This window comes from Numenius arquata, chromosome 5 (assembly GCF_964106895.1).
Source record: "Numenius arquata chromosome 5, bNumArq3.hap1.1, whole genome shotgun sequence".
NCBI lineage: Eukaryota > Metazoa > Chordata > Aves > Charadriiformes > Scolopacidae > Numenius > Numenius arquata.
The window spans coordinates 40,770,022-40,793,754 of record NC_133580.1 but is presented as its reverse complement, the minus strand read 5'-3'; the positions used below and the strand labels follow the sequence as shown (position 1 = coordinate 40,793,754).

The window sequence follows — 23,733 nt, the reverse complement described above, 5'->3', positions numbered from 1 at the left end:
TCAGAAGATCAGGTACTAACCTTTGCCGCAGCCTCCCTGCATACCTTTGGCCAATTGCCTCATTCTTCTGTAATGAATGCTGTTAATTACCAGAACGCTCAGAAAACAAACAGGAGCTGCTTTTATACCAAGCCACAGACACAGGGTGAAAATTCCTGACCTACCACCAGACAAGCTTAATCAAGAATTAGGAATGGTTAATCAGTGCGGTTAACTCAGTATGGGACTGAGATTAAGATGCATTACAGAGTGACTAAAGACAGGTTTAGTGAATTCAGAGACGATCTCAGTGTTGCTGCATAGCGCTGCACTGCCAAGCCATGCTATCAGGATGCTCTACGCTATACATCATCACAGAGCGCATACAACTGCATTTAACTCGAGCAAGTCCTCCACACTGTAAAGTTCACAGTCGTGTTTCTACCTCAGTGACAGCACAACCCAGCTCAGCATCACAGCTCTGAGAAAAAGGGCAGTGGTGTGCACATTGGCAGCCAACCATCATCAAACTATTGGAAGCGTTACAGTGCAAAGTGTAGTCTGATGTTGCCAGAAACTTCACCCCAGAATGCGTTCATCTGCGTGCAAAATTGTAGTTTTAGAGTAGTCCCCTTTTGTTGGGGAAAGAGTGACACTTAGCGATACTCAGCAACCTGCAGTGAGATGATCTGCAGGTTCAGTTTGCTTCTTTGGTTCCTCGGGAGAGAGATTTCTAGGGACCCCTGCTCCAAGCACTTCACCTTCCAGGATGGGGCCACCCAGGTCTCAGCTGTCCAACCAGACCAAGGTTTGAAATCTCCTCAGAACAAATTGCTGAACAAAGTCTAGCTGGTATGGACTCCAGGGCTGGCAGAGCAGTTGCTAGTCACAAAAATAGACATGCAGAAAAAGCTTTATATATTTAGAAGAAAAGCAGAGAATACTAATTTAAAAAGAAGCATAGGGTGGAGGAAGCAAGTTAGCTTTCCTATAAAATTTAGTATGATCCCAGGGATGAACTAGTCAGATTAGGTCCTTAGCAGCACTGTAGTTTAAACATCACAAGGCTCAGGACAGGAGCCTTTTGAAGATGAAAACATCCTTGAGTTACCAACTTCCTTGTCTATCAAGAGCATAGGCATTCACATCTGGGAAACCACCAGGTCTTCTTCAGAGCTTCTTTAATTTAAGCATATAATAATGCTCAGCTACTCCTCCAACCACTCCCACTAGCCAACAAATCACCTATGACACTCAGAATTTATTTAGCAACATTACAAATGGGCTTTGCATCTTTTGCTTTTGGTGTTTACCCACTGCTGAGCAACAAGAGAGGCTACTGCATTCTTGTGGGAAGAAAATGGCACATGGAAAACCAGAGGCAGCTGCTACCTTTGGGGTGTTGCCATAGCTAGGTCTAACACAAATGGTTTAGATACCAGAGGACTGACAAACTCACTTGAAATATTGGTGTCTAAGTTATGTCCCTATTCGTGCTGTGCTGACATAGGTCAGTTGGTCGTTCCCGTTGGGAATCGCGTCAGGTAGGCGTGCAGAGGACCCCGTTCAACAAGCCTTTGGATTCAGTCACCCTTTCACCTTAGGAACATCAGACCCTGCCAGGAGACCGCCAGAAGTACAGTTATGGTAAACAGCGGCGCAAAGGAAAAAAGCTAGGTCTCCTTCAGTGCTAACTCCATTTTGTTTTGTCTTCCCACCAGGCAGCCTGCTCCCTTTATTCTTGACCAACGAGGCCACAACACGAGGGCCAGGCTGGCCTGGGACTCGGGCAGCTACAAAGGCTGTGTTCACCCACACAGTAAATGGGCTGCGATGGCTCAGGCATCCCCGGCACCTGTGCTTCCCAAATCAAAAGGTAAGGTATTTCCTCTATGAGAAACAAACCTGAATTGAAGCGGTTCCACTGAGACTGTAGTGCCCTTACATGAGCCAATCCCTTACTGAAGGCAGGTGGAGCTGATGGTTTAGAAATGTGATTTTTAATTTCACATTGTTCATGGCATGGCCGCATTTCAAGGCCAAAGAAGTTGCACATTCTAGGGAATCGTCAATAGTTAACAAAAAATGCTCAGTTCAAAACCTCTCTATTTTTTAAATCTAAAGTGAATGATTTTAGGAGACTTGTCCATCTTAAGGCTAATAGTGCCTATGCAGATCTTAACAAGAAAAAGTAAGGTGAAACAATACTGTAGAAAATGAAAACATTTATGTGACAGTAACAAGCAGAAAAAAGGGAAAATTCTCCAGGCTTGTTTTGCCCCAGGGAAAAAGAGATGATGTAGTAAAATAGTTAAAATGGTAGTTAAAGCAAAAGTCCTATTTGAAACAAATTTGTTATATACAAGATTAGAATTCAATCCAACAGAAGGGAAAACACTTTGTGAGCCAAACGTGCCAGCCCTTGACCCCACAGCGCTCTTATCAGACAGCACAACCACTCCCTGGGAAGACCTAAGCATCAATTCCTATTTCCACATCCACAAACATTCCTCTGCCTGTAGGAGCAGGAGCTCTCTTCCTTGGTGGGAAACTCCTTCCTCGGAGGAGCCTGCTTTCTCTCAAGCACCGTTTTGTCAGATCACGGTGGAATCTGTCTTGTAGCTCCAAACGGAAGAAATCCAGTTTATGAGATTATTTTTAAGTGCTTGACTGTCACTCCTAAACCCTACGGCCTGGTGTTGACCTTTAGGATTTCAAGACAAGATGTTACTCTACTTGTACTGCTTAAACTGTTTTAGCTTTGGGATTGTGCCAGACAGACAACCGACTGCAACTATTGTAAGAGTCATTTTCCAGCATGTGGATTACTAGCATGTGGCCACTTAAGCTAATTTTATATGGGATCGGAAGCCTTACAGGTCACAGTCTCATGGTTTGTCACTCAGCTGCATGCCCTTTATGTCCAAAATCCTTTTTCTTATTTTCAGTCATGCCTTCTTTGCTGTACATGTACAGAAACCCAAAGAATATGGTGCACGGATGACTTACAGAAGGAAAGAGCCTGGCAGAATTTTGACACAAGACTTCATTACTTTGTGATACAGTTCATGCTTACTTATGCCTGCTGCGGCCTTGAACTCTTCGTTATGTGAGGAGAATAGGTCTTCATCAGTTCTGTGATTTTCCTTGCCATTCATTGAAGAGGAAAAAGGGTGAAAGCAATTGTTCACCACTAACACTTGTACTATTACAAGTCACATCTTTTGAACAAATCATGGAATTCGACTGCAGAGTTCAAGAGGTGTTCAAATCCAGACACTATTTTCTCTTTTGCAGCTGTCAGTTCTAAAAGCTCCTTGGCAGCCCTCTCAGCCATACCACCTAAGGATTTATTAATACAGGTCTCCACCCTTTCCCAGTGCTTTCCCATTTTATACCAGTCAGCCTGTGCATCTGCCTCTTGCTAACATGCCACAGTCTCAATCATATGAATTCTGAAAGAAATTGGCTAAGTGTCCTTTACAAAAAAGTTAAACCAGTTGATATGACCAACAACATAAATATATATTTTTTTCAAGTAGTGAAGTCAGAGCAGAAGAGCTTCATGGAATGTTACAAAGCCTGGGTTGAAGCCCAGCTTGCTGCCCCACACAAACCCCTGAGCCAGCCCAACGGCCCACAAGTATCAAAGACATGAGGAGCTGGAGCAATCTTCCTCCTTTTCTCTCTTCCTCCTAGCTGAGGGGTTCCATCAGGGGGAAGGGGTTCCTTGCCCTTACACTAGCCCTTAGTGGAGCCAAATTCAACTTGTTAACCCAGCAGACAACCATCAGCAGCTTTTCTTCTGCAAACATGCTGCACCTGGCTATGAGTGATTCAATGAGCACCAGAGCAAGCCACAGCATAAGGAACTTGCAGATGCAGCTAACACAAGAGGAGGGAAGACCAGACAGGGTAAGGGGCTCGAACCTTCTCATGAAAGAACAGACTTCGAGAGAGGGAGGCAGCTACACAATTTGGCAAGAGAGCTGGAGTGAGGTTACAGCTCACCACAGCACCATCATTTGTGTACTTTTCACACTAAAAAGCTTTCATCCTCCTTAACACCAAGTCTGGTTAACCTCTACAACAGGTCACCATTTGTGCAAGAGTACTAACAGGAGAACAAATTGCACAGGAGTCACACAAGACAACACAACAGGCATTTCTCCTTATTTCAAGTGTGTGCACACACGCATCTAGCACCTTGAGCATCAGCAAACAAGTAGACTTACTTCCAAATGCTCCAGAGCTGATAATTACTGCAGCCAGACCAGAAAGCCAGAAGCTGTATTCAGAGCACTATGAAAAGTCCTTGATGCCAGAGTTCCTGGGATTTGGTTTCATTTCCAATCCTTGTTAGCCTGACCAACAAGCAAGTCTCAAACATTTCAGTCTACAGGCAAGAAGCGCTTACACCGTACGAATCAGACGATACTTCAGACCTGCTCAAAGATGTTCAGCATAATTACAGTTGATCATCTCTTCTCCATTTTCATTTCGTAAATAAGGGCTTTCCAATAAGCTGCAAAACACTAAACAGAAACTGAGGTCATGGAGAATTTGAAAAAAAATTGAAGACCTCTTTATTTTAAACTAATTCATGTCAAGTCCATCAACCAACTCATAAACTAGTAGACACAAGGTGTCACTCATTCCTGTTAAGTAATTTTAAAAATTGGATGAATTATGTAAATGACACATTTTTCAGATAGCTCTTTCCCTATGCATTTGAGCTAAGAGCCAGGCACACAAGTGTGCGGAACCTCAGTAGGACCTACTCCAAAGGTCAGCATCTTCACTTTCCATTACTTTTTGCAGTTAATTTTCACACTATAAGAGCTCTTGTTTACATCTAAGAGAAGTAAGTCTTCCAAAGACGCTAATAGCGTTCAATCAGGTTCCAAATTTTGTGAAGCCTTTTTGTTAGATGTTTCCTGCAACATTTACTTACTCCACTAATGGGTTATCGGATGTCCACACGCTATTAGATCTCAGCTACAACTACATGAACAGTTATTTCAAAGTAAGTTTTAAAAAGGAAGATACAAAATACCGCTTATGTTCATTTCAGAAAGTTTATTGCACCAAATGCCGCAAAAGAATAGACCAAAATGATAGCATACATAAACAACTATAAGAAAAAAAAAACCACCATGTAGTTTGACATTGGTATTCAGTCATTCCTAAAAAAGCCTATGCTCTCCAAACATGCAATAGCAACACACATTTTTTTCTACTATGGAAAACCTGCTATGAATGTCAAATTAGCCCACTGGGCCTCAAAAAAAAAAAAGTCTAGAGTATATTCAGCAGTTCAGACTCGATTTTGATTTGGGTCCTTTTAACTGAAGTAGAAGTTATACTTGAGGGATAAGTGATCACTGTGTAAACTTTATCTACAAGAGTTTGGTGTGTCTGAAAAGGGTTTTTGACTTCAAGAGTAAAGATGCGTACAGTAGGGAGTGGGGAAGAATAATCTGTAACTCTGGAGGATGCCATTAGAAATGAGAATTACAGAATCAGTATCTATTCATTTCTTTTGGGCAGAAGAAAGTTGTATATGTTAGTTCAGAGAGTACCTACTTAGAATGTTTAGATCCTGGTATCATTTGGGGTTAAAGAATTCATTTAGATTAAATACCACAATTTAGCAGTTCATTCCTCCCCTCTGTGTATGAAGGTTTAGTCTTGCCTGAAAAAAAAGCATACATTCTTTAAATTGCACTGTGTAAACTGCATTTATGTGGGATTTTGGAAAGACTGTGCACTCCCACTTAACCAAGAAAGTATGTATTTAAGTTTACTAAAACTACGTAATACTGATAAAAACAACTTTGGAATATTTGAAAATTTAGCTACATTATCAATCTTAAACACATCTGTACATTCATATCACTTTTCATCCTATTAAAATAAAAACAGAAACATGCCCTAAAGATGTCTAACAACACATCTGGAAATACTGCCCTGTCATGCCACACTAATTTACATAAACAGCAAGATGCTACCAAAAACAAGTTAAAGACTTAGAGTCAGAAAAAGCCCTAGAAGGTGGAATCTTGTCAACTGAGGTAGTACATTTGGTGGAGGGGAAAAAATATGTATTTAACTTTATTTAGACTAAAGCCTTTTAAAGGTAATAAACAGCTTTAATTTTGGGTTTTCTTTCCCCCAAAATTAAAATTGTGAGAACAAGATAGTTCATCATGTAATTTCTGAAGAGCAGCAAAATGTTAGAGAAAGCAGCAAAAACTATTAAGTTTTAGCCTGGGCTGAAGAAAAGTGCTTTTGACCATCAGCTCACATGCCACACCTAGGTTAATTTGATGTCTTGCCAAAAGGCAGATTTTAAAAAGAATTTTCTTTAAATAGTTGATCATGGTATCAGTCTTGAAATCACTGAATGTTGGCTGACCTTTGACTTCCTTAGCATACTCTATGATAACAAAAGCACATATTTCTGTGTTAGCACATATTTCTTTGAAGAATTGTCAGAGTCTGTTCAGGTAAGAACCCAACTAATACTTTACGAGAACTGGAATTGACTTTTAATGAACTCGGCTACTATTTAAGAGTCACATGAAATAGATAAAGTACATGAGGATTTCTATATACACTCAGGGAAGCAGTTTCATAGTCTTACACATGCACACACACACATTCTCCATCACAGGGGTAGTTTAGGAATATGTGACTTGCTCTATGGTTCTTACTTTGTCTTAACCTTGTGGAATAGAGAGTGATATCTGCTAACAGCTATATGCAGAGGTAAGTTGACTTTCCAGCAGATAGAAGGATTCACTGACCAAAGATATGAAAAGTTTGCTTAACTATAAAGCAGTAGGAGAAAACCTGAACCATTAAAAGATTTTAGCCTTTTTAGGCAGAATGCTAGGGACAAGTATGAAAATGTGATAAAAGAAGTATCTGGAATGTCCGGTCAGAAACCCAGCATATAAGGAATAGCTTTAGAGGCGTTGTTTCAGAATTTTAAGTATCCTTAAGTATCTTTCCACTTGGAAACAACCTCTCTTCACAGTAGGTCAGTCTACCTATTCCCCTCAAAAAGCAACACAAGGTTGATCAAGACCCCCATCACATTTAAACAACTCACAATATGCACATTTCATTATTTCAAATCATTGAAAGTTTACTGTAGAAAAGTCCAAACATCAAGGTAGTAGGAAATAAAAACACTTTTATTAAAAGTGTGTCCCTTCAGTGTTAAAAATCTGTAATCGCCAACGAGGAGAACTCGCAACTGGTGACCCAGAGTTTAATAGAATTCAGTATTCCCAAGCAATTGTGTTGCTCGCAATTTGCCTGCAAGCTGACAATTTCAGACACCTCATTCATGCTGGCTCACAAACAGAACGGTCCAACATTGATTAAGAATGTTTGTTTTGATCCTTTGTTCTCTCCTCAGTCTGGTCCATAGTTTCATATCCAGCTTAACAATGCTTTATGCAAAAAAAGTAATTTTTTTTTTCTACATTCGTGTTATCAACCACATGAAAACAGTAAAATACAAAATTTTATTTTGCTTTCTAGAAACACAGAAGGCCAGTATCAACTAATAGAGAAGTAGTTTCTGGTCTCAGAGTAGTTAACCTGTTAAGGAAAGGCACCCAGATGATAGTTTGAGATTTCTGTAGAATCAAAAAGGGTAATTGCAAACATTCATAGTAATATCAAATATTGGGGTTTGCCCCCTACATTTCATTTTACTTTAAACAATGCTCTTCTTTTATTCCTACTTAGAGTGACAACTAGTAGCTGGAAAAAAAAATACTTTTCACTAGGAGTTTGGTGGGATGTCGTTTGTTGTCTGTTATTTCCCCAATAAGATTGTCTTCAGTTTGTGCCAATTGCTTGGTGTACGTGTGCACAGACACGCACTAACAGCACTGGTATCATACAGAAGTTTGTCAAATTCATACTCCTCGGAGATTGTAATACTTGATGACACCAAGAACACAGGTTTAGTTCCCAGGACTACAGTCATACAGAAACTCAAAAGAGTTATTGAAGTTGCATCAGCAACAAATGTAAACTTGTAGCAGAAATTCCATAAGGCTTTCCCACAAAATCCCTATTTTGGAAGTCCATTCCACTTCTAGCCAAGGGCTCATTCGAATGCCTCCTCATTAAAACAGAGGTTAAGAAAGATGTGGCTGCTTCTTGTCCTTAAAGGCAAAAGTCACATCACCTCATGTACACTTCCGTTCCCACATGACATTTGGCTGCTGAATTCAGGTTCCTTGTTCTGAGCCCATCACTTCTACTACACAAAGTCATGCATATGCTCTGCGAGAAAGTCATGTCCCACCTAATACACTTGTGTATAGGAATGCTATATACATAGTTTACAGCTCCTCCTCCTCCCCAGCAAAGAAACACACACCACACTCACAAGCATAGTATTACGAAATTCATTCTAACCCACTTGTTCTTTTAATTGTTACTTCATGGTTTTGAGCAGCGTTTTGGATGGCAGCCCCTGGTCTGCCACATAGTGTTAATTTTTGTCCTTTGAATAAAAATAAAATGCACAGATGCAGTCACTTTCTTGATTTAAGTCATAAGTGAGATTGTAAGAAAAACCTGAATGCCTTTTACATTATGTAAACTCAAGTCCTCCGATAAAACATCCGGTTGAAATTGGAATCAAAAGGTGGTAGAATGTACAGTCATCACCTGCTTTCCTCAGTGTTCCCCTTTACCATTGTATGGCACCTCTGTTCTTCATTCAACATTCCCATTTTCTTTATTTTACCTTAAAGGAATGACTATCCTGAGATCGTAATTTATAAGAGTATTTGAGCAACATACGGGGAATGAGTACTTGCTATAGCAGCCAACAAAGGCAAGTCATTGGATTCAATCCTAGAAATTAAAAAAAAAGAGAGAGATGCTTTAAAATACAGAGTCACCTTCACAAATGATGTTATTTTTCATCCACTTAAAGAAAGTGGACATGTCTTGCTATAACTGAGTTCACTGTTTAATTATTATTTATTGCCATTACTCATAACATACCAGTAAACGTAGGTAATAACATTTAAAACCAAGAAATATGTTACCATTTAAGTCAAAAGATAGCAGTATTACATTTTGTGGTATAGAATCTTTTGTGGTTTAAATAAAAACTTTTATTTCTTTGCTAAATTTTAAGCCTTAACTTGTAGTTTTACCAGTCAGTAGGCACTGTAAGTCCAGTTTAAGAAAGTACTAAACATCAGCTTATGGAAGACTGTGCATTTCATGCTTTTAATATAACTCAGTTCACCATATAGTATACTTTCTTACAAAAAATGACCAAAAGCTGGAATTATTAATTATAATGCAATAACAGTACCAGGAATGTCTCTCAAATGTAATGGTCAGTTTCCAACCATTTCAAAATGTAAAGCTACTCAGAGGCCAGGACATACAAGTATGTACATATTTTTTTATATATATATACACACACACAGAGTGAGAAAAATGCTTATTTCAGAGTTTCACTATTTACAGCTACATTTCTCAGTATGGAATCTTGAGCAATCTGGATAACAATAAGTTAAGTTTTACCTACAGTGCTAAAACCCGTCTTTTTGGGAACATGTATTCACTTGTTCCCACTTCCCCCTCTTCTACTATCAGCAGGTGTATCCCTAAATGTCGTGTGCCAATCAAGTACTATTATTAGAAGACAGCTGCCAAACAGGACACCTGTCTATTTTCCTACACCTGCTTTTTGATAATCCCTCTTCCCTCAAGATACAACTGCACCACCTAACCTTCCAAGAATTCTCAAATATTTGTTGGGATGAAGTTTTCACAAAGGAGATCGAGCCAGAAAGTGTGCATGAACACGTGGATAACCTCCTAATGACCAAAATCCAAACTTTCTCCCTTCTGAAGATTTAAGAATTACAAGTAATTTGTTTTTGTTATAGAAATGTGTCTCCTCCCAATTTACAGATGGCTCAGTATAGAACCCAATTTTACACTTTATTAGTCACGTGAAAGAGGAGAGTGCTAAATATGAAGTAAGAAGCAAGTCCTCATGGGAACAAGATGTCAACATTCAGAAACTGAAAAGGAAAATAACTGCCCCAAGTTTTGCCACTGGTTGAGACTGATACTTGCAATACTCACCCCAAGACAATTCCTAGTTCTTTTACATGCACTCTTGTATGTCCTCGCAGATATTCCGAAAGCATTTTGCTTTTGAGATACATCTCCTGTAGTCTATCCTCAAGATGCATTATGCACTGTAAACAGACCAAAAACCTCAGAGTGGCTTTAGCAACCACACGAAAATTTTACAGAAATGTAAGCATATCATTTTAGTTTCTACCTTAGCTAGAACATCTTTCCAACTAAATCTCCATTCCAAAATCCAACACAGGCAATTAGTTTTGTTACAGCTGTGCTAGCAACAATAAAAAGTTACACTACCCCCTCAAACGGGAAGCCCTTCAGAGAACTGGGGCATTCCAGGTTTCTTGGGCAGCAAGTTTGTTGCACAAACTGCACATCCATTTTCTACCCAAGTCAGCCACAGTGTTTCAGCTGACTTAAATAGTTTCACCCAGGTTCAAAGACACTCAAGACATCTTAATAAGAATCATATCAGAATATTTGGATCAAGATGTGCTTTTTTTTCTGAAAGACTCAGTTTAGAATACAATTCCTAAAATTAGCACTCAAGCTCAAGAGATCTGCCATTCAAGAAACTAACACTCAACAAGCAGAAGACACAATTATCTTATTCATCATAAAATTATAGCTCTTTTGCTCACTACTGCAGAAGCTAGGTTACATAACATTTTTAGGTATTTGTTTTTATTAGTCCTAGGTACTTCTAGTTTAAAATTGCTTAAAAATTTGATGCTGTTTGCACCAAGGTTGCAAGGTTCAAGTTGAAATACCAAATTAACAACTCCCCTTTTTTCTTCAGCAGTAGCATGCTAAAAATGCATATTATTTTTAAATACAATCATGTAACACATGGTAATTTCTCATACACCAACTGCAGAAGAGCAGATGAACCTTAGCTTCAAAGAGAGAGAAGGGGCTTTTTGGTAAGACAAGGTCAGTAGATAGGATGTCTTCACAAGGTGAGTAGGTAGGATGTCTTATCAGGTATTTTGTTCTAGGACAAAAGGTACATTCAATTCAACATTCCTTCTTTCCACAGGGATGACCGCTTCAAAAAAGTTACATTAGTTCAGCTCTCCAAACTCCAGGAAATGAAAGCAGGAAGCACATGCAGAACCTCACATTATCAAGTGCATAACCACCCGGCAGGCGTAGACAGCAACTAGAAACAGTAGCAGCAAATTGCTTCAGGCCATCGTCCAATGTACTTTTCAAGTTGAACAAACACTATGACTATTAGAAATGAGATCCTGTGAAACCAGTTTTGCTAATTAAAAAATAATGAGCAAAAAAAGACTCATGCTTGTAGGTAGCCTACCGTGTATTTTTCTGATGGTCTGGAGTAAGATGAAGATTTTTAAAAGCATGCTACATAGTAGTAGAATAAGATCACTACCACCAGTTCAGGAAAGGCAAAAGCTTTTTGAGTGTAGTTTGATGTATTTGCTTCAAGAAAGCTTTTGCTCAAGTCATTATAATCATAACACTTCTGATTCTAACTGAAAGGGAAACACTTATCTTTTCCATTACAGGTAACCCTAATGCAAAAAAAGCCTCAGTGGTTCAGGGGAGCATGCAGCTGATTCACAAAGTAGCAGTTCAATATATTTCAATTCCAGTACTTGTACCAAAGGTTGATGGATTTTTATTATTTTGTGAGGGAGGAAGTAAGGAAGAATCCCACATTATTCTAAAAGAGATTCTTTACATAAGATTATCTGCTCCTCCTGAATGCCAAAGAATGAAAATACATTTTTTCCCCATAAGCTCGGTGCACAAATCCATTTTTTTCCAAAATGTCCACATTAAGCGAGGTACAGAAGGTTTTTTTTTTTTTACGTTAGCTTCCTCTGCAGCTTTTCTCATTAACTAAATGGAAAAAAAAATAAATGTCAAGTCACTTCTAAAAAATAGAAAAGTAGCTTTAAATTCTTTTTAAGGTGCAGGTAAAACTTTTGACATATTGCTGACATGCTGCTGTTGCTATCATCACTTCCCTCTCACCTGGCATACTGCAAAGCTCTCTGCAGTATGGTTACCAGCTCAAGTGCCACAACAAAGGTGTCACCACTTGCCCCTCATTCGGTCTTAAGTTGGATTTTGTTTTTTGTTGTACCACAAAAACCCGAAAAACTTACTCATCTGAATAGTAACTGCACTTAAAGAAACTTACTCTCCTAAAGGAAACTTCAAACATACCGCATTATGCTCATCTCTGATCAATACTAGCACATGTTTTTGCCAAAATTTAAGTTAATAGAATTTAATCCACTAAATTAATAGAATTTAATCCACTACAATAAAAGTCACACTTCTCCCCCTAGAGTTTAGTGGAACACTTAACTTCCATGCATTGATGGCTGTTTGAGCAAAGAGCTGTAAAACCCACCGACAGAAGGATCAAACTGTCTCTAACATGGATTATAGAAAGTTTACAAGCTACTAGTGCTGTCACTTCCCTGTTCCTCTTTGTAAGAAAAAGGAGATAAGAAAAACCCTGAAAAATATTCCACCTCCAAACCATTCCAACATCACACAAAGCAAACAGAAGTTGCATACACAAACCCCAAGGCAATGTTGGAAAGAACACTTTGGTTGCAGAATCAACTATCCAGTTTAAAACCCCCAGAATTTAATGTGTTACTCTACAAGTGCTAGGACAAAATTTCAACCAAAGTTGCACATTTTTCAATGCCCAGAAGAATCCAGAGACAACATAGACAGTGTACCCACATATTTTGCCTAGCACTTGACTTCCAGAACTTAGCATAATCAATACCACTGATTTTACCCAAAACAGTGCCAACTAATACTATTTACATCTGTTAGTGTTGAGCTCTATCTTCCTCTTCCATCTGCTAGCACAGTCATTACACAGGCTTCCTACAAAGTTTCTCAAGGCTATCTGCTGAAGGACAAACCAAATCTGTTAACTGAAGAAGGGGCGACTACTGGAAAAAAAAAACCACATCCCATCTCGCCTCACCTACAGTCGTACATTAAAAACTTATAATTACTACTGGCAGACTTGTGGATAATTTTGTTGTAATCAGCAAAACCAGCATTAGTGATTTGCTCTGATGAACTCGACTCCCAACAAGGATAGGAAAGGATGCTGTGGGATAGGGAGTATGCAATATATCAAAGTAACATCCCCTGCTGCAATCCCCCCGCCCCCAGGTGTTTTCAGGTTTCTGTCTCCTCCCAGTAATCCTACAGAGACATCACAAGACTATCTGAGACAGTACTTGCTGACAGGGTTGGCTAAAATATGCATAAAACAGAAGGGTCAAGTAAACACACAGAGGCACAATTACTTGCGGAGGAGAGAGAGAAGCAGCATCTACTGCATGGGGTTAGATAGAAAGCCCAAGAATAGGAAGTTGTATACCAGAAACAGGCTTGGGTAGATAGAAGCTTCAATAACAAAGAGTAGAAAAGTGTGGCAATTACACAAACAAAAAAATAAAAGTCAAATTTAACACTCCTAATGATAAACATACAAGGGCCATACTAAAATTGCCTAAACAACTTTAGTTTTGGCGTGTGTATTTTGGAGTAGTCAATTTTAATCTGATCTATTAGATATAAATTACAGATAAAACAATACCTCTTCCTGGACTGTAGCATGCATTCTTTTAAATGTGTTGTACCAACTCTGCATTATTTCAGGCATTAGTTCATTGGTATTGCAACACTGCATACAAGACCCTGCATTTGCTACCTAAGCTAAGCAATTTTCATCAGCTTCAGTCTTCAGTAAAGAAATACTTACAAAGTCAGCTGGGACGTTGAGCTTGTAAAGCTGTAAAATAGACTGCAATAAACTGGATACTTGACTCGAAACCAAAACATCCTTGCCTAACTTCATATTGTCCATCATCTTCTTCTGGCTTGTAGCTACTTGTACATTCCATTTATCTGTGTCTGCAATAATGCAGACAGCTTCTGCTATGGGCTCATCTAGCACTGGATGCTGCAACAGATACAGAATACAAGCATTATGTGACACTTTCGTATACATTTCCACAACTTAGTTTGAGGTTCCACTTTTATTCACACTGAGGCCGTAAGACAGCGATCCAATGAATGTTTTTGTCCAATAGAAAACCAGAGGCATCTCAAAAATGACAGGAAATACCAACTTCAGTGGCAGAGCTTACATTCAGCAACATTGGGTCAGTTAAGTTGTAACTGCCAATTTGATCAAGGCGTTTTATTTACTTAAGTAATGCTTAAAAAAAAATCACTACTCCAACATTATTTTCTTCAAGTATTCCACCTTCTCTGAAAATATAAGTTTCTTCCAAAATGAAAAGAGTAATAGTTATACTGATCCAGTGATGGTGAATGTATATTTAATATTTCAGAGACATCAGGGATTTCAGTATGCACTATCAAGGCAGAGTATGTATGAAGAGACAGTATAATATTACACCAATCTGATGTTGTTTAAAGAAGTTACATATACACACACCACTGTTTTGGATAGTACATGAACTCATTCCAGCAGGATGATTCTTACTTGCTCTAGACAGCAGCTGTTGACAATTACTAGATAAATATTTAAAATTGCATACTAAGGTCACAGTTACTTTAGTGAAAGGTTAGCTATAAACTAATTACATGATTAAGAGTATACCTAAATTAGAGTAAGAACATGGCAAAGTTCTTACCTATAGAGAATTACTTTCTGTAGTCAGTCATTTCTGCTACAGTCTAGTGTAATACAGGCCTCCACAAGACTTCATCTCCCTTGCAACACATGCCACTAAGTGGCAAAATAAGATGCTTCAACTTGCATATCATTTTTATGAAATATAGATAATTCTGTTATTGTGACTGAAAAGAGATGAAGTTTGTGATATTTTTTTCCCCTTGTTTGTAACAAAGTTGCAAACAATTTTCCTTGTGTTTATCTTTGAAGGGAAGTCTTAAGAGAGTATAAAGAAAAGAACAGGTGATTCTTGTGTGAATAGGCTTTGCACACAATGAATTTAATTACACCTTTCAAGAAAAAAGACACCAGGTGTGGCTGTTCAGAACAGGTAAATGAAGAGAAACCTATTCAAAGGACCTGCTTCCATAGATCTCAGTAATATCACAACTATGACTCAGAACAGTACTTTAACTCACATGCATTGCATGAAGTAGGTCTGCTAGTAGACACTGCCTGAGTTTTTCGTCATTATTTATTCCATGCAGCACTAGATCAGGTATATAAGTATGACAGTAACCACCTAGAAGCGATCTTCCAAAATTTTTCACACATTGACTGCTGATTGTATTTGACCTGAAATACAGAAGTACAAAGCAGGTAAGATTCTTACTTGACAAACTTCACTCAGATTTTATATGAATGCCAAGTTGTTTTTATCACCCCTGCTTCTACTGCAAATATTCATCAACAATTGTACTCAGAATACAGAAAATCATTTACTGGTGCTCTTTGAAACAAGGACTTTAAAAGCTGAACTTTAACAATATATTGATTCCTTTAAATTTATGAAAAGGCAAATCTACATGTAGAGAACGTGGTATGTATGAGCTCCCTGTTCTGCTGCTAACAGATTTGCTAAATTTGAGTTTCCTCCAACTCAGCCCAAGAAGCAAGCTCTTTCTAGCTAACTACCTTAAGCATCAGCAAGCTCCATGCACATCTGTAAAGCTCAAAGTTTTCAAATAGGATGCCCTTATTTACTTCAAAACTGTCTTGGATTTGTCAAATACATCAAATCTAAAGTTATCAGTTTAAGCAAAGCTGAAGTTTTGCTTATCCTCAGATGTTCTGTCTACACATCTACATTAAATGTTTCAGGCAGTTTGTGCAAAAAAAAGTTTGATCACTTTTTATTAGGCATTTGAATAAAATCTTTGTCACAGAACTTTACTACCTGAATCTGCTCCATCTTGGTTTTCTTTTTGCCAAGTCTGTTTACAAAAAACCCTAACTACATCAGCATCTGTTACAGATTTGTTTGCAAGGAACCCTGAACATCTCTAAAGCAGCAGCAGCTTTTGACTGCATTTAGTTCTAAATTAAACTTCTTTACCTTGGTAAAGGAAGTTCCACTTCTGCAAACTCTTCAAGTCTTTTGCTGACATTATTGTGATGCACTTCATCAGGGATACAACAATCACCTTCTTCATCACTGGCTCCAAGAGCACTGTCTGAACTCTCATTCCTTGGAATATCTCCTTCAGCTCTGAAGGAGATTTTCCTTCCAGCATCCCCATAGGGGACATCTTTAGCACCTACTTTAGGGGAATCCTGTTTGACAGCAGAACCTACTTCTACACAGCCAGGGGAATAGCTCTCCAGATTGCCAGAGCATAAAGTTCTAGTTTCTTTCAGGTTTGGCAATTTTACAGTTTCTATGTTATCTGTGGGCAAAAGTGGTTCACTAGATATTGTGTTCGCTACATTCATTTCCGTTCCTTTACTTTCTATATGTTGGTTAAGTGTAGTCTCCTTCTCCTCGCAAGGTGGGATTTGTGCATAACAAACATTATGTTTAGTGAAGGGTATAAAGGCAGCTTCACAACTTTCTTTTTGATTCTGGGAAGCATCCACAGTCAGATTTGTGGAAGTTGAGACACAATGTACCACCTCTGGATTTTTTCTGAATGCTTTCAGATTTTCTTCCATTTCTCTTCTATGGGTTTCTAAGTCCGATTCTGGTGATGCAGAACTTCCAATATGAAAGGTGACCTTTTCTAAGTGTGAACTCCTGTGGCCAGACCTTTCAGGACAAGGTAAGGCAGATGACCTACTAGACAACTGCTTTTCCACTTTTCTCTCATTCTGGCTCTTATTCTTCTTTATATCCACTAAATCCTCTGATTTAGATGGCTCTTCAAACTGGTAGGATGCAATTCCTGTATCAGTGAGAGTTCTTTTCCTACCATCAGCTGCTCCTTTACAGAAACTGCTAGTTAGACAGTCAACAGATGCTTCAGAGTTCTGACTGGCCTTTCCTACTGCTTCTCTCTTTTCTTTTGAAGATGCAGGGACAGCATGAGTGCTTTCCGGGTCATGTATCCACTCTGCAACACCGTTGTTCTTACTTCCATCATTCTTTGGAGGTAGGATTGGAGGCACAAGAGCAGGTTCATTCTTAACAGTGACAACCACATAATCAGACTCCTCTACCTCTCCCTTTTCCAGTGCAGTTGTGATCTTGCTCCCATTTAGCACTTGCTCTCCTTCCCCAGCCTTCTCACCCCATGTCAGCTGATTTTCCTGCAGCTCAGAGCACCGAATGAAGTAAGTTAGAACATAGAGCAAGCGCTGCACCAACTCCTTGCGTTTTCCAATGATAACAGTTCGAGTCAATCTAACTGGAGAGCCTATGGCACCATAGAGATCACCTACACAGGAGAACAAAAATTTCACATGCTTATGTTTGGTTGTAATATAAAATATACTGTTTAAATTCAACACATTTTGAAACAGTATTTACTATAGACACAAATCAGAGAGTTAGTTTCTTTCACAATAAGGTCAGAGAAGTTTAAAACAAAGAATAACAAAAGTAGTCCCCTCGCACTTCTTATACCTGGCTCATGTCCAGAAGGATTTTTGGTGGGGGATTAGCTGCTATTAATCTGTTTCTTTCTGTTCAAAGCCACTAAGGTTTTTATTTAAATGATGCTTACAAGATATTATCACTTGGAAATTGACACAACAGGGGGTGAAATGGAATATAGAGCCAGTCAAACTCTGAAGCCAGATATACTGTTTTCCATTTTTCTAATCATTTTCTTTCACATCAAAGTAGTCAATTTTCTGTTAAACACAGGAATTTTCATACAGATAAATTATAAATTATATTTTTCAGGACCAAGATATCAAAAAAGCAAATACTAGCTTAATAAATAAGTTTCTGAAAAGAGGTATGTAACTATCTTATTGGGCAAGGCACATGCACTTCTATGCACTTGGGGTCAACCTCACTAACATTAGCAGGAGGTGGTGGAGAACTAGAAAATATATTCACTACTTAAAATACAACTGTAATATGAAAGGTAAGTACTACACAACATAATTTGAGTCCCCCCTAGAACTACTTATTTGCTGGCTCATTTATTCTGAGAACTGCTTTTTTTAACGGGAGTAAGATCATACATATCCTCCTTTCAACATAAATGTTTGGGAGAGTGGTAACTATCTTCCAGCTGCCTATAATCCTCTATCAGCTGAAGGGTTTCTACTCCAGAGTTCTGGGAGAAATAAACAGACAGCCAATACAGGAACATTCACATGCTTCATCTAATAATGGAACATTCCAGTGCTCTATGATGGGCTAACTCAAGAACTGTCTATTACTCAGTTCAGTTAACCCAGTTGTCTTCACTTGACAACCCATTAGAGAATACCCATTGTCTTTGCCTAACCAGACTGTGGCTGATGGGAGACAACCACCAAAAGCTCAATTTTCTTTAGCCACTGTAACTGTTCACCTTGAAAGTGGGCTTCTCTGGCTTGAGGCTTTATCAGCTTCCTGCTATCTACCAGGTTGTTTTAGATGCGAAGTCCTTGCTCAGGGCTGCTCAAATCTTCTGGACCAAATTTGCCATCAAGATTTTGTACTACACCTCAAGAAGCAAAACTAAATGAAAGCTATAATCAGAGCTTCAGGAATCTACCAAGCGCAAAGGGACCTCTGATTTCCACATGAGGTGACTAAAATAGGAAAAAAAAACCAAACCAAAACATCAACACCACATTTATACCCAGCCTCCTCTTTGCCATACAGAACATAACAGGCATAAGGCTCCTGACTCCACTACTGCAAAACAAGGACCAATGAGACAGTCATTCCACTGCTCTCACTTACTGTCTCCCCTGACAAGATCTGCCATTTCCCATGATGCCAGTGATGCCCTGGAGAGGCTGCTGTGTGGTGGCATCAGCATCTTATCTTCCCCCAGTTAAAAACACCCTTGCCACTAACCCCATAGTCTAACAAGCCAGCAAATTCATTCCTCAGTAATGGGAAGAGGGCTTTAGATTACTCAGCTAGAATTAACCTCAAAGCCTGGTGGGCCACAAGGACTAGCAATTTGGAAAGGAAACGTGAAGATACCTTTTTATTTTTCAGTTGAGTACAGTTGCTATTGAAATCAGATTCAGGCTTCATGTTCATTTGCACAATTGACTTTTATATAAAACCAATACTAATAAGACAGTACACAAAGTCAAAATCGTGGTCTTCAAAACATACTAATGCCTACTGTTAAGACCATTAAATTGAAGCTGACGTTTATGTACTCCTGACAGTGGTACTTACAGTTATATAAGTATGTAATTGTAATTGATATAGTATGCAATGAAAACATAGGTCTGAAGGTGGAAAGACAGGTACATCAAAATCCTTTCCTTAATAAAAAGTAATTTCTATTTTAAAGCACTAAGACCCATGACTTTTTTTTATTATTCCCCGCCTCCTTCTGAAGGAGACCAGCAGAGGGCAACATCTTACTTTCTTTGTCAGCTACTGCAACCACCTGATAATGGCTTTTGGGCTTTATAAGAACAAAACAAAATGAGAAAGCATTTTGAGTTCAGGCATTAAGAACTTGGCTAGGCCAATGCTGGTAGCAACACACAGCCTGGGGAGGCAAAAAGAGAAACAGATTCTTGACTAGTCACCAGTGATGGCTCCTGGGAGCGACCACAAGAGCTACTGCCAATCTTACACCTCTAGTCCAGCTGTTTTTACAACCCAGGCCTGGCTCCATCCTCAACACCCTGATCAAACTTCTGTTTTTCTCTCTCCAAGCTTAATCCATTACTCCTCTGCATAACATTTTAAAGACATCCCAAAACAGGAAACATTTCTACTACAACTACTTGGCCAAAGTAGCATTTCTTATTTTCATAAAGATTGCTGAGAATAACAAACATAACTGAGATAATCAGCAAGAAACACAACCAGTAGCACAGTGTAAAAGTCACATTATTGCTTTAGTGTGTGTGTATGTTATTTTACATGGCAATATAGTATATCAGTTAAAGTTAAGGCTGACCTGACATCAGACTCACAGTTGCTGCCAAGAGGAGGAATTTTCAAGGATTTACCACTGGCAGCATTATCCTCTTAGCTCTCACTCCCCTACTCCTTTGACAGCAATTATTTAATCCCCTGTATCAAGATAACTTATAAGCTATAAAATATTTGTCAGAGAAGAGTCTGAGGAGCTGGGCAAAGAAAGAAAATCTTGGCCCAAGCCCACTCATATAACTGAATGGAGGTACTGCCAGTTGCCAGACTTCTCTGTTGTCTTGGTGTCCATCCTAGTTCTGTGAGAAAGAGATAAAAGGAGGTAGCCAGAGCAGTTTCAACTATAAAAGGGCCTCCAAGGCCCAGAGGACTCCCCTCAATCCAGTTTGTTCCTTCTAGTTCTTCCCAAACTGCTCAGATCATTCACAGCATTTGCACTGTCTTAATACTTCTATACCAAGTTACTTAACCAGGTAGCGTAACAGAGGATGACAACAAACAAGGGACCAAGGAAAAGAGCAGAGCACTGAGGCTACACAAACAGGCCTCCAAATACTCTGTTTAACCAGGCGCAAGACATCTGTCAGCAGCTCTGACCAGCTTACAGCAAGGCAAATCACCAAATGCAATCTGGATCACAAGTAGCTCTCAGGTAAGAGGAAAAGATGCAGAAAGATGCTAGTTACAGAGAATTCTGAAGCTTTCCATTTCCTACTGACCAAGCTGTGCCCAGAGAGGGTTATACGGATGGGATTTTGCCAACATGTTCACAGACTGTGATGTACGCTTCTCAGAGAAGGCCTTTATGGGGGGATGGTCAACTGGCATTACTGTTGGGACCCAAGCCAGATGATATGTCAGCACCGCAGTTAACAAAGCAGCAAAGAACCTAGGAAAAAGAATATGACCAAAGTAACATCAGCAAAAGTATATCCCGTTAAGTGCTTTAATTTATTCACATGCACTGGGAGGCACATAAGCATTTTTAAGAAAAAGAAGGCGAGGTAAGCTTACTGATTTTTGTTGATCTGTTCTATCAGAAAAGTAAATTCTTTAAGAAAACGCTGGCATAGCTGATTCTTTTCCAGTGTGCTGGACATCATATTAAGCCACACAGGCTCTGCAATCCTTGGAACAGAATATAGGTTCCAGATGGTAACTCTGCTCAAAGAAAATTCCCAGAAAGTAAGTGTTAACATGCACATTTCAATCTTTCAAATACGAGTAGCACCTTTCCTCTTCTATTGTTCATCGATTTTCTTTTTTTTAATTTTTTGTAAGATCTAGCAGACTAAAACTGGAAGAGTTTTCCAGACACGCTAATTACCAGTGTCTCAGAACATTAGTCTGTTTAATTCAATATACCAGTAACTTAGTGTCTTCAAATATTACGTATTTGTCTTCCCTTTCTTGCATTCCCCAGTGTATTTGTACTTAGAGAATCGACTCAGAAATCATTTTGAGAGGGGACAGAACTCATTTATTCACTGCAGTGATTCAATTCCACATTGAAAACATTACAGAAACTCCATCCCACCAAAGCCTTGTCTCTCTCTCCTGGGCTGCCTTTCTTGGCCTCTGGCCATTCCTTCCTCTCTTAGGTCCCAAAAATAGAGCCTTTGACAGCAACTTTCTTGTCAGTTACCCTGTTCAGCATCTATAGCTAGGAGCAGACAACTCATCTGCCTGAATACAACAATTAATCTACTCATCTGCACGGCCATCAGCAGAAGCCAACTCTTGATGAGATCTGAACGACTTTAACTGACAGTCCCAGGTACAGGTGGGTGCAACAGAACAACTTTTACTCTCGTTCTGAAAACAGCTGAGCTGGTTTTGCTAAAGCTTTCTAAAAATCATTTACCCAATACCCAACACAAAATTCATTCACACTAACTTCAAGACCGACCCTGCATTCAGTTGCTTATAACTGGAAGTGACAAATAACTTTAGATGGGCATGAGAAGAGCTCTCCTAGTAATTCAGAATTCCATCAACTCACCTGAATTCTCCCAGGGCATCCATGACACGGCTGATATAAACCTGCACTCTTTGGCTGGATTCTGCTATCTTTCTACATGAGATCATGGCCTTGATTAAGAGTTAAAGACACAAAACAGCTTCTTAAAGGATTCACATTCTTCATCTTTTTAAGCTTAACATGTCAAAATGATTAAGATCAAGCCCCAGTGCTACACAGCCACTCAGGACTGCAATAGCTGCCAACCTCCCTCCACCTTATGAGACCAATCCCTAAAACTGGACATGGGAAGTGGAGAGAACATTTTTGAGAGAGTAAGGGGAAGACAGCAACAAACAAAGGGTAGAATACTACCATTTCCGCAGTCCCCAAGAGTCAAGAAAACCTCATAGTGAAATATGGTGAAAAGAAAACCATAGCATAAAACTCTCCATTCTCATTCTGACTAGAAAAGAAACTGCACCTCTTTTTCAGCACATGCTGAATTTCTACTCTGGGCTTAGGCCTACATGTGTAAGGAGGGAGGGAAGCTTGAAACCACGCACCTTCTCCCACTCTTCATCTATCAGATTCTAGATTACTTCATTCTGTTTGACACTTATTTTTCCACATTAAGCCAAGCTAGTATTCTGTACCTTTTCTATTGCGTATTTCAGCTTGTTCATGTGAGATTCAAAAAGAGGAAAGTGTGAGAAAAAGAAATCCTGGAAGTTTCTCTGTGCTTCTTCTTTTTCTGACAGAGAAAAGATTATGCTGATTGCAATTTTTTTCCTCCGAACCATTGCAGGATTGGAGCTGCAGCTTTCATCAGCCATGCTAAACATTTCTTCAGTGGACCTGTAAGACAGATTTATTAGGACAGTTACCTATGTACTGAGAGGTAATTCTTCTTCTATCCATATCTATATAGTAGAAGGTAATTCATTCTTACGTCTCTTTTTAAGACCTTGCTGTCACCTGTCTCTGAACAGAGGATATCCAACAAAATTTTCAGTTAAGACCTATGTTTGCTCGGATAGGAGGAAGGCAACACCCAAAGAGGCCAGCTCCTAAATGGGTATGAACACTTTCCTCGAACAGAGCTATTACAAAATCCCTTCTTCTGGATTTTTAATGGAGATCAAGAAAAGGGAACGGAAACACAACACACAAAACTGTTAGCAAAAAAGGTAATTTCAGATCTGTGAACAGCATCCAGCACTCAAGCACCTGCCTAGGTGCTCAGCAGTATGCCCATGATGCTCTTGAATCCGTATTGCTGCTCATAAGGGAAGTTGGGAAACATGCTACCTATATTGTTCCAGCATCTTAAGATGGAAGTTTTAAGACACTTAAACATGCAAACCAAAATTTTATATTTTAACTGAAGACAAAATGTCACCACTTAATAGTTACTGTGAAAACACAAACTTAATGCCTACAAATACATGTGTGCCTAGCTCAAAGTTGGATATACTTCAGTTTAAAATGTTTTGTTTTCTGCTAAAAAAAAATAAACAGTGGCTATTTTGCAACCATTATTATTTCCCCAAGTTCCATTTACTGACTTGATAGCTCTGCCACATTTCTTTCAACAGTTATGCCATTTTTCAATATTACATGTGTTGATACTGG

General features: G+C 39.0%; 2 protein-coding genes across 2 annotated transcripts in view; one reads left to right on the top strand and one right to left on the bottom strand.

The window, feature by feature from the left end:
* SPMIP2 (sperm microtubule inner protein 2) overlaps positions 1–11,199 on the top strand; it is a 43,541-nt gene extending 32,342 nt beyond the window's left edge. Inside the window, exons 5-6 of the mRNA XM_074147286.1 lie at positions 1,701–1,855; positions 11,171–11,199. Coding sequence (XP_074003387.1) covers positions 1,701–1,855; positions 11,171–11,199 — 184 coding nt within the window. The remainder of the gene's footprint in view (positions 1–1,700; positions 1,856–11,170) is intronic.
* Positions 7,168–23,733, bottom strand: part of FNIP2 (folliculin interacting protein 2) — a 33,569-nt gene continuing 17,003 nt past the window's right edge. The window contains exons 10-18 of the mRNA XM_074147285.1: positions 22,755–22,956; positions 22,141–22,229; positions 21,153–21,299; positions 20,858–21,027; positions 16,185–17,502; positions 15,268–15,424; positions 13,907–14,107; positions 10,126–10,241; positions 7,168–8,868 (exon numbers count right to left, since the gene is read on the bottom strand). Coding sequence (XP_074003386.1) covers positions 8,790–8,868; positions 10,126–10,241; positions 13,907–14,107; positions 15,268–15,424; positions 16,185–17,502; positions 20,858–21,027; positions 21,153–21,299; positions 22,141–22,229; positions 22,755–22,956 — 2,479 coding nt within the window. The 3' untranslated portion in view covers positions 7,168–8,789. The remainder of the gene's footprint in view (positions 8,869–10,125; positions 10,242–13,906; positions 14,108–15,267; positions 15,425–16,184; positions 17,503–20,857; positions 21,028–21,152; positions 21,300–22,140; positions 22,230–22,754; positions 22,957–23,733) is intronic.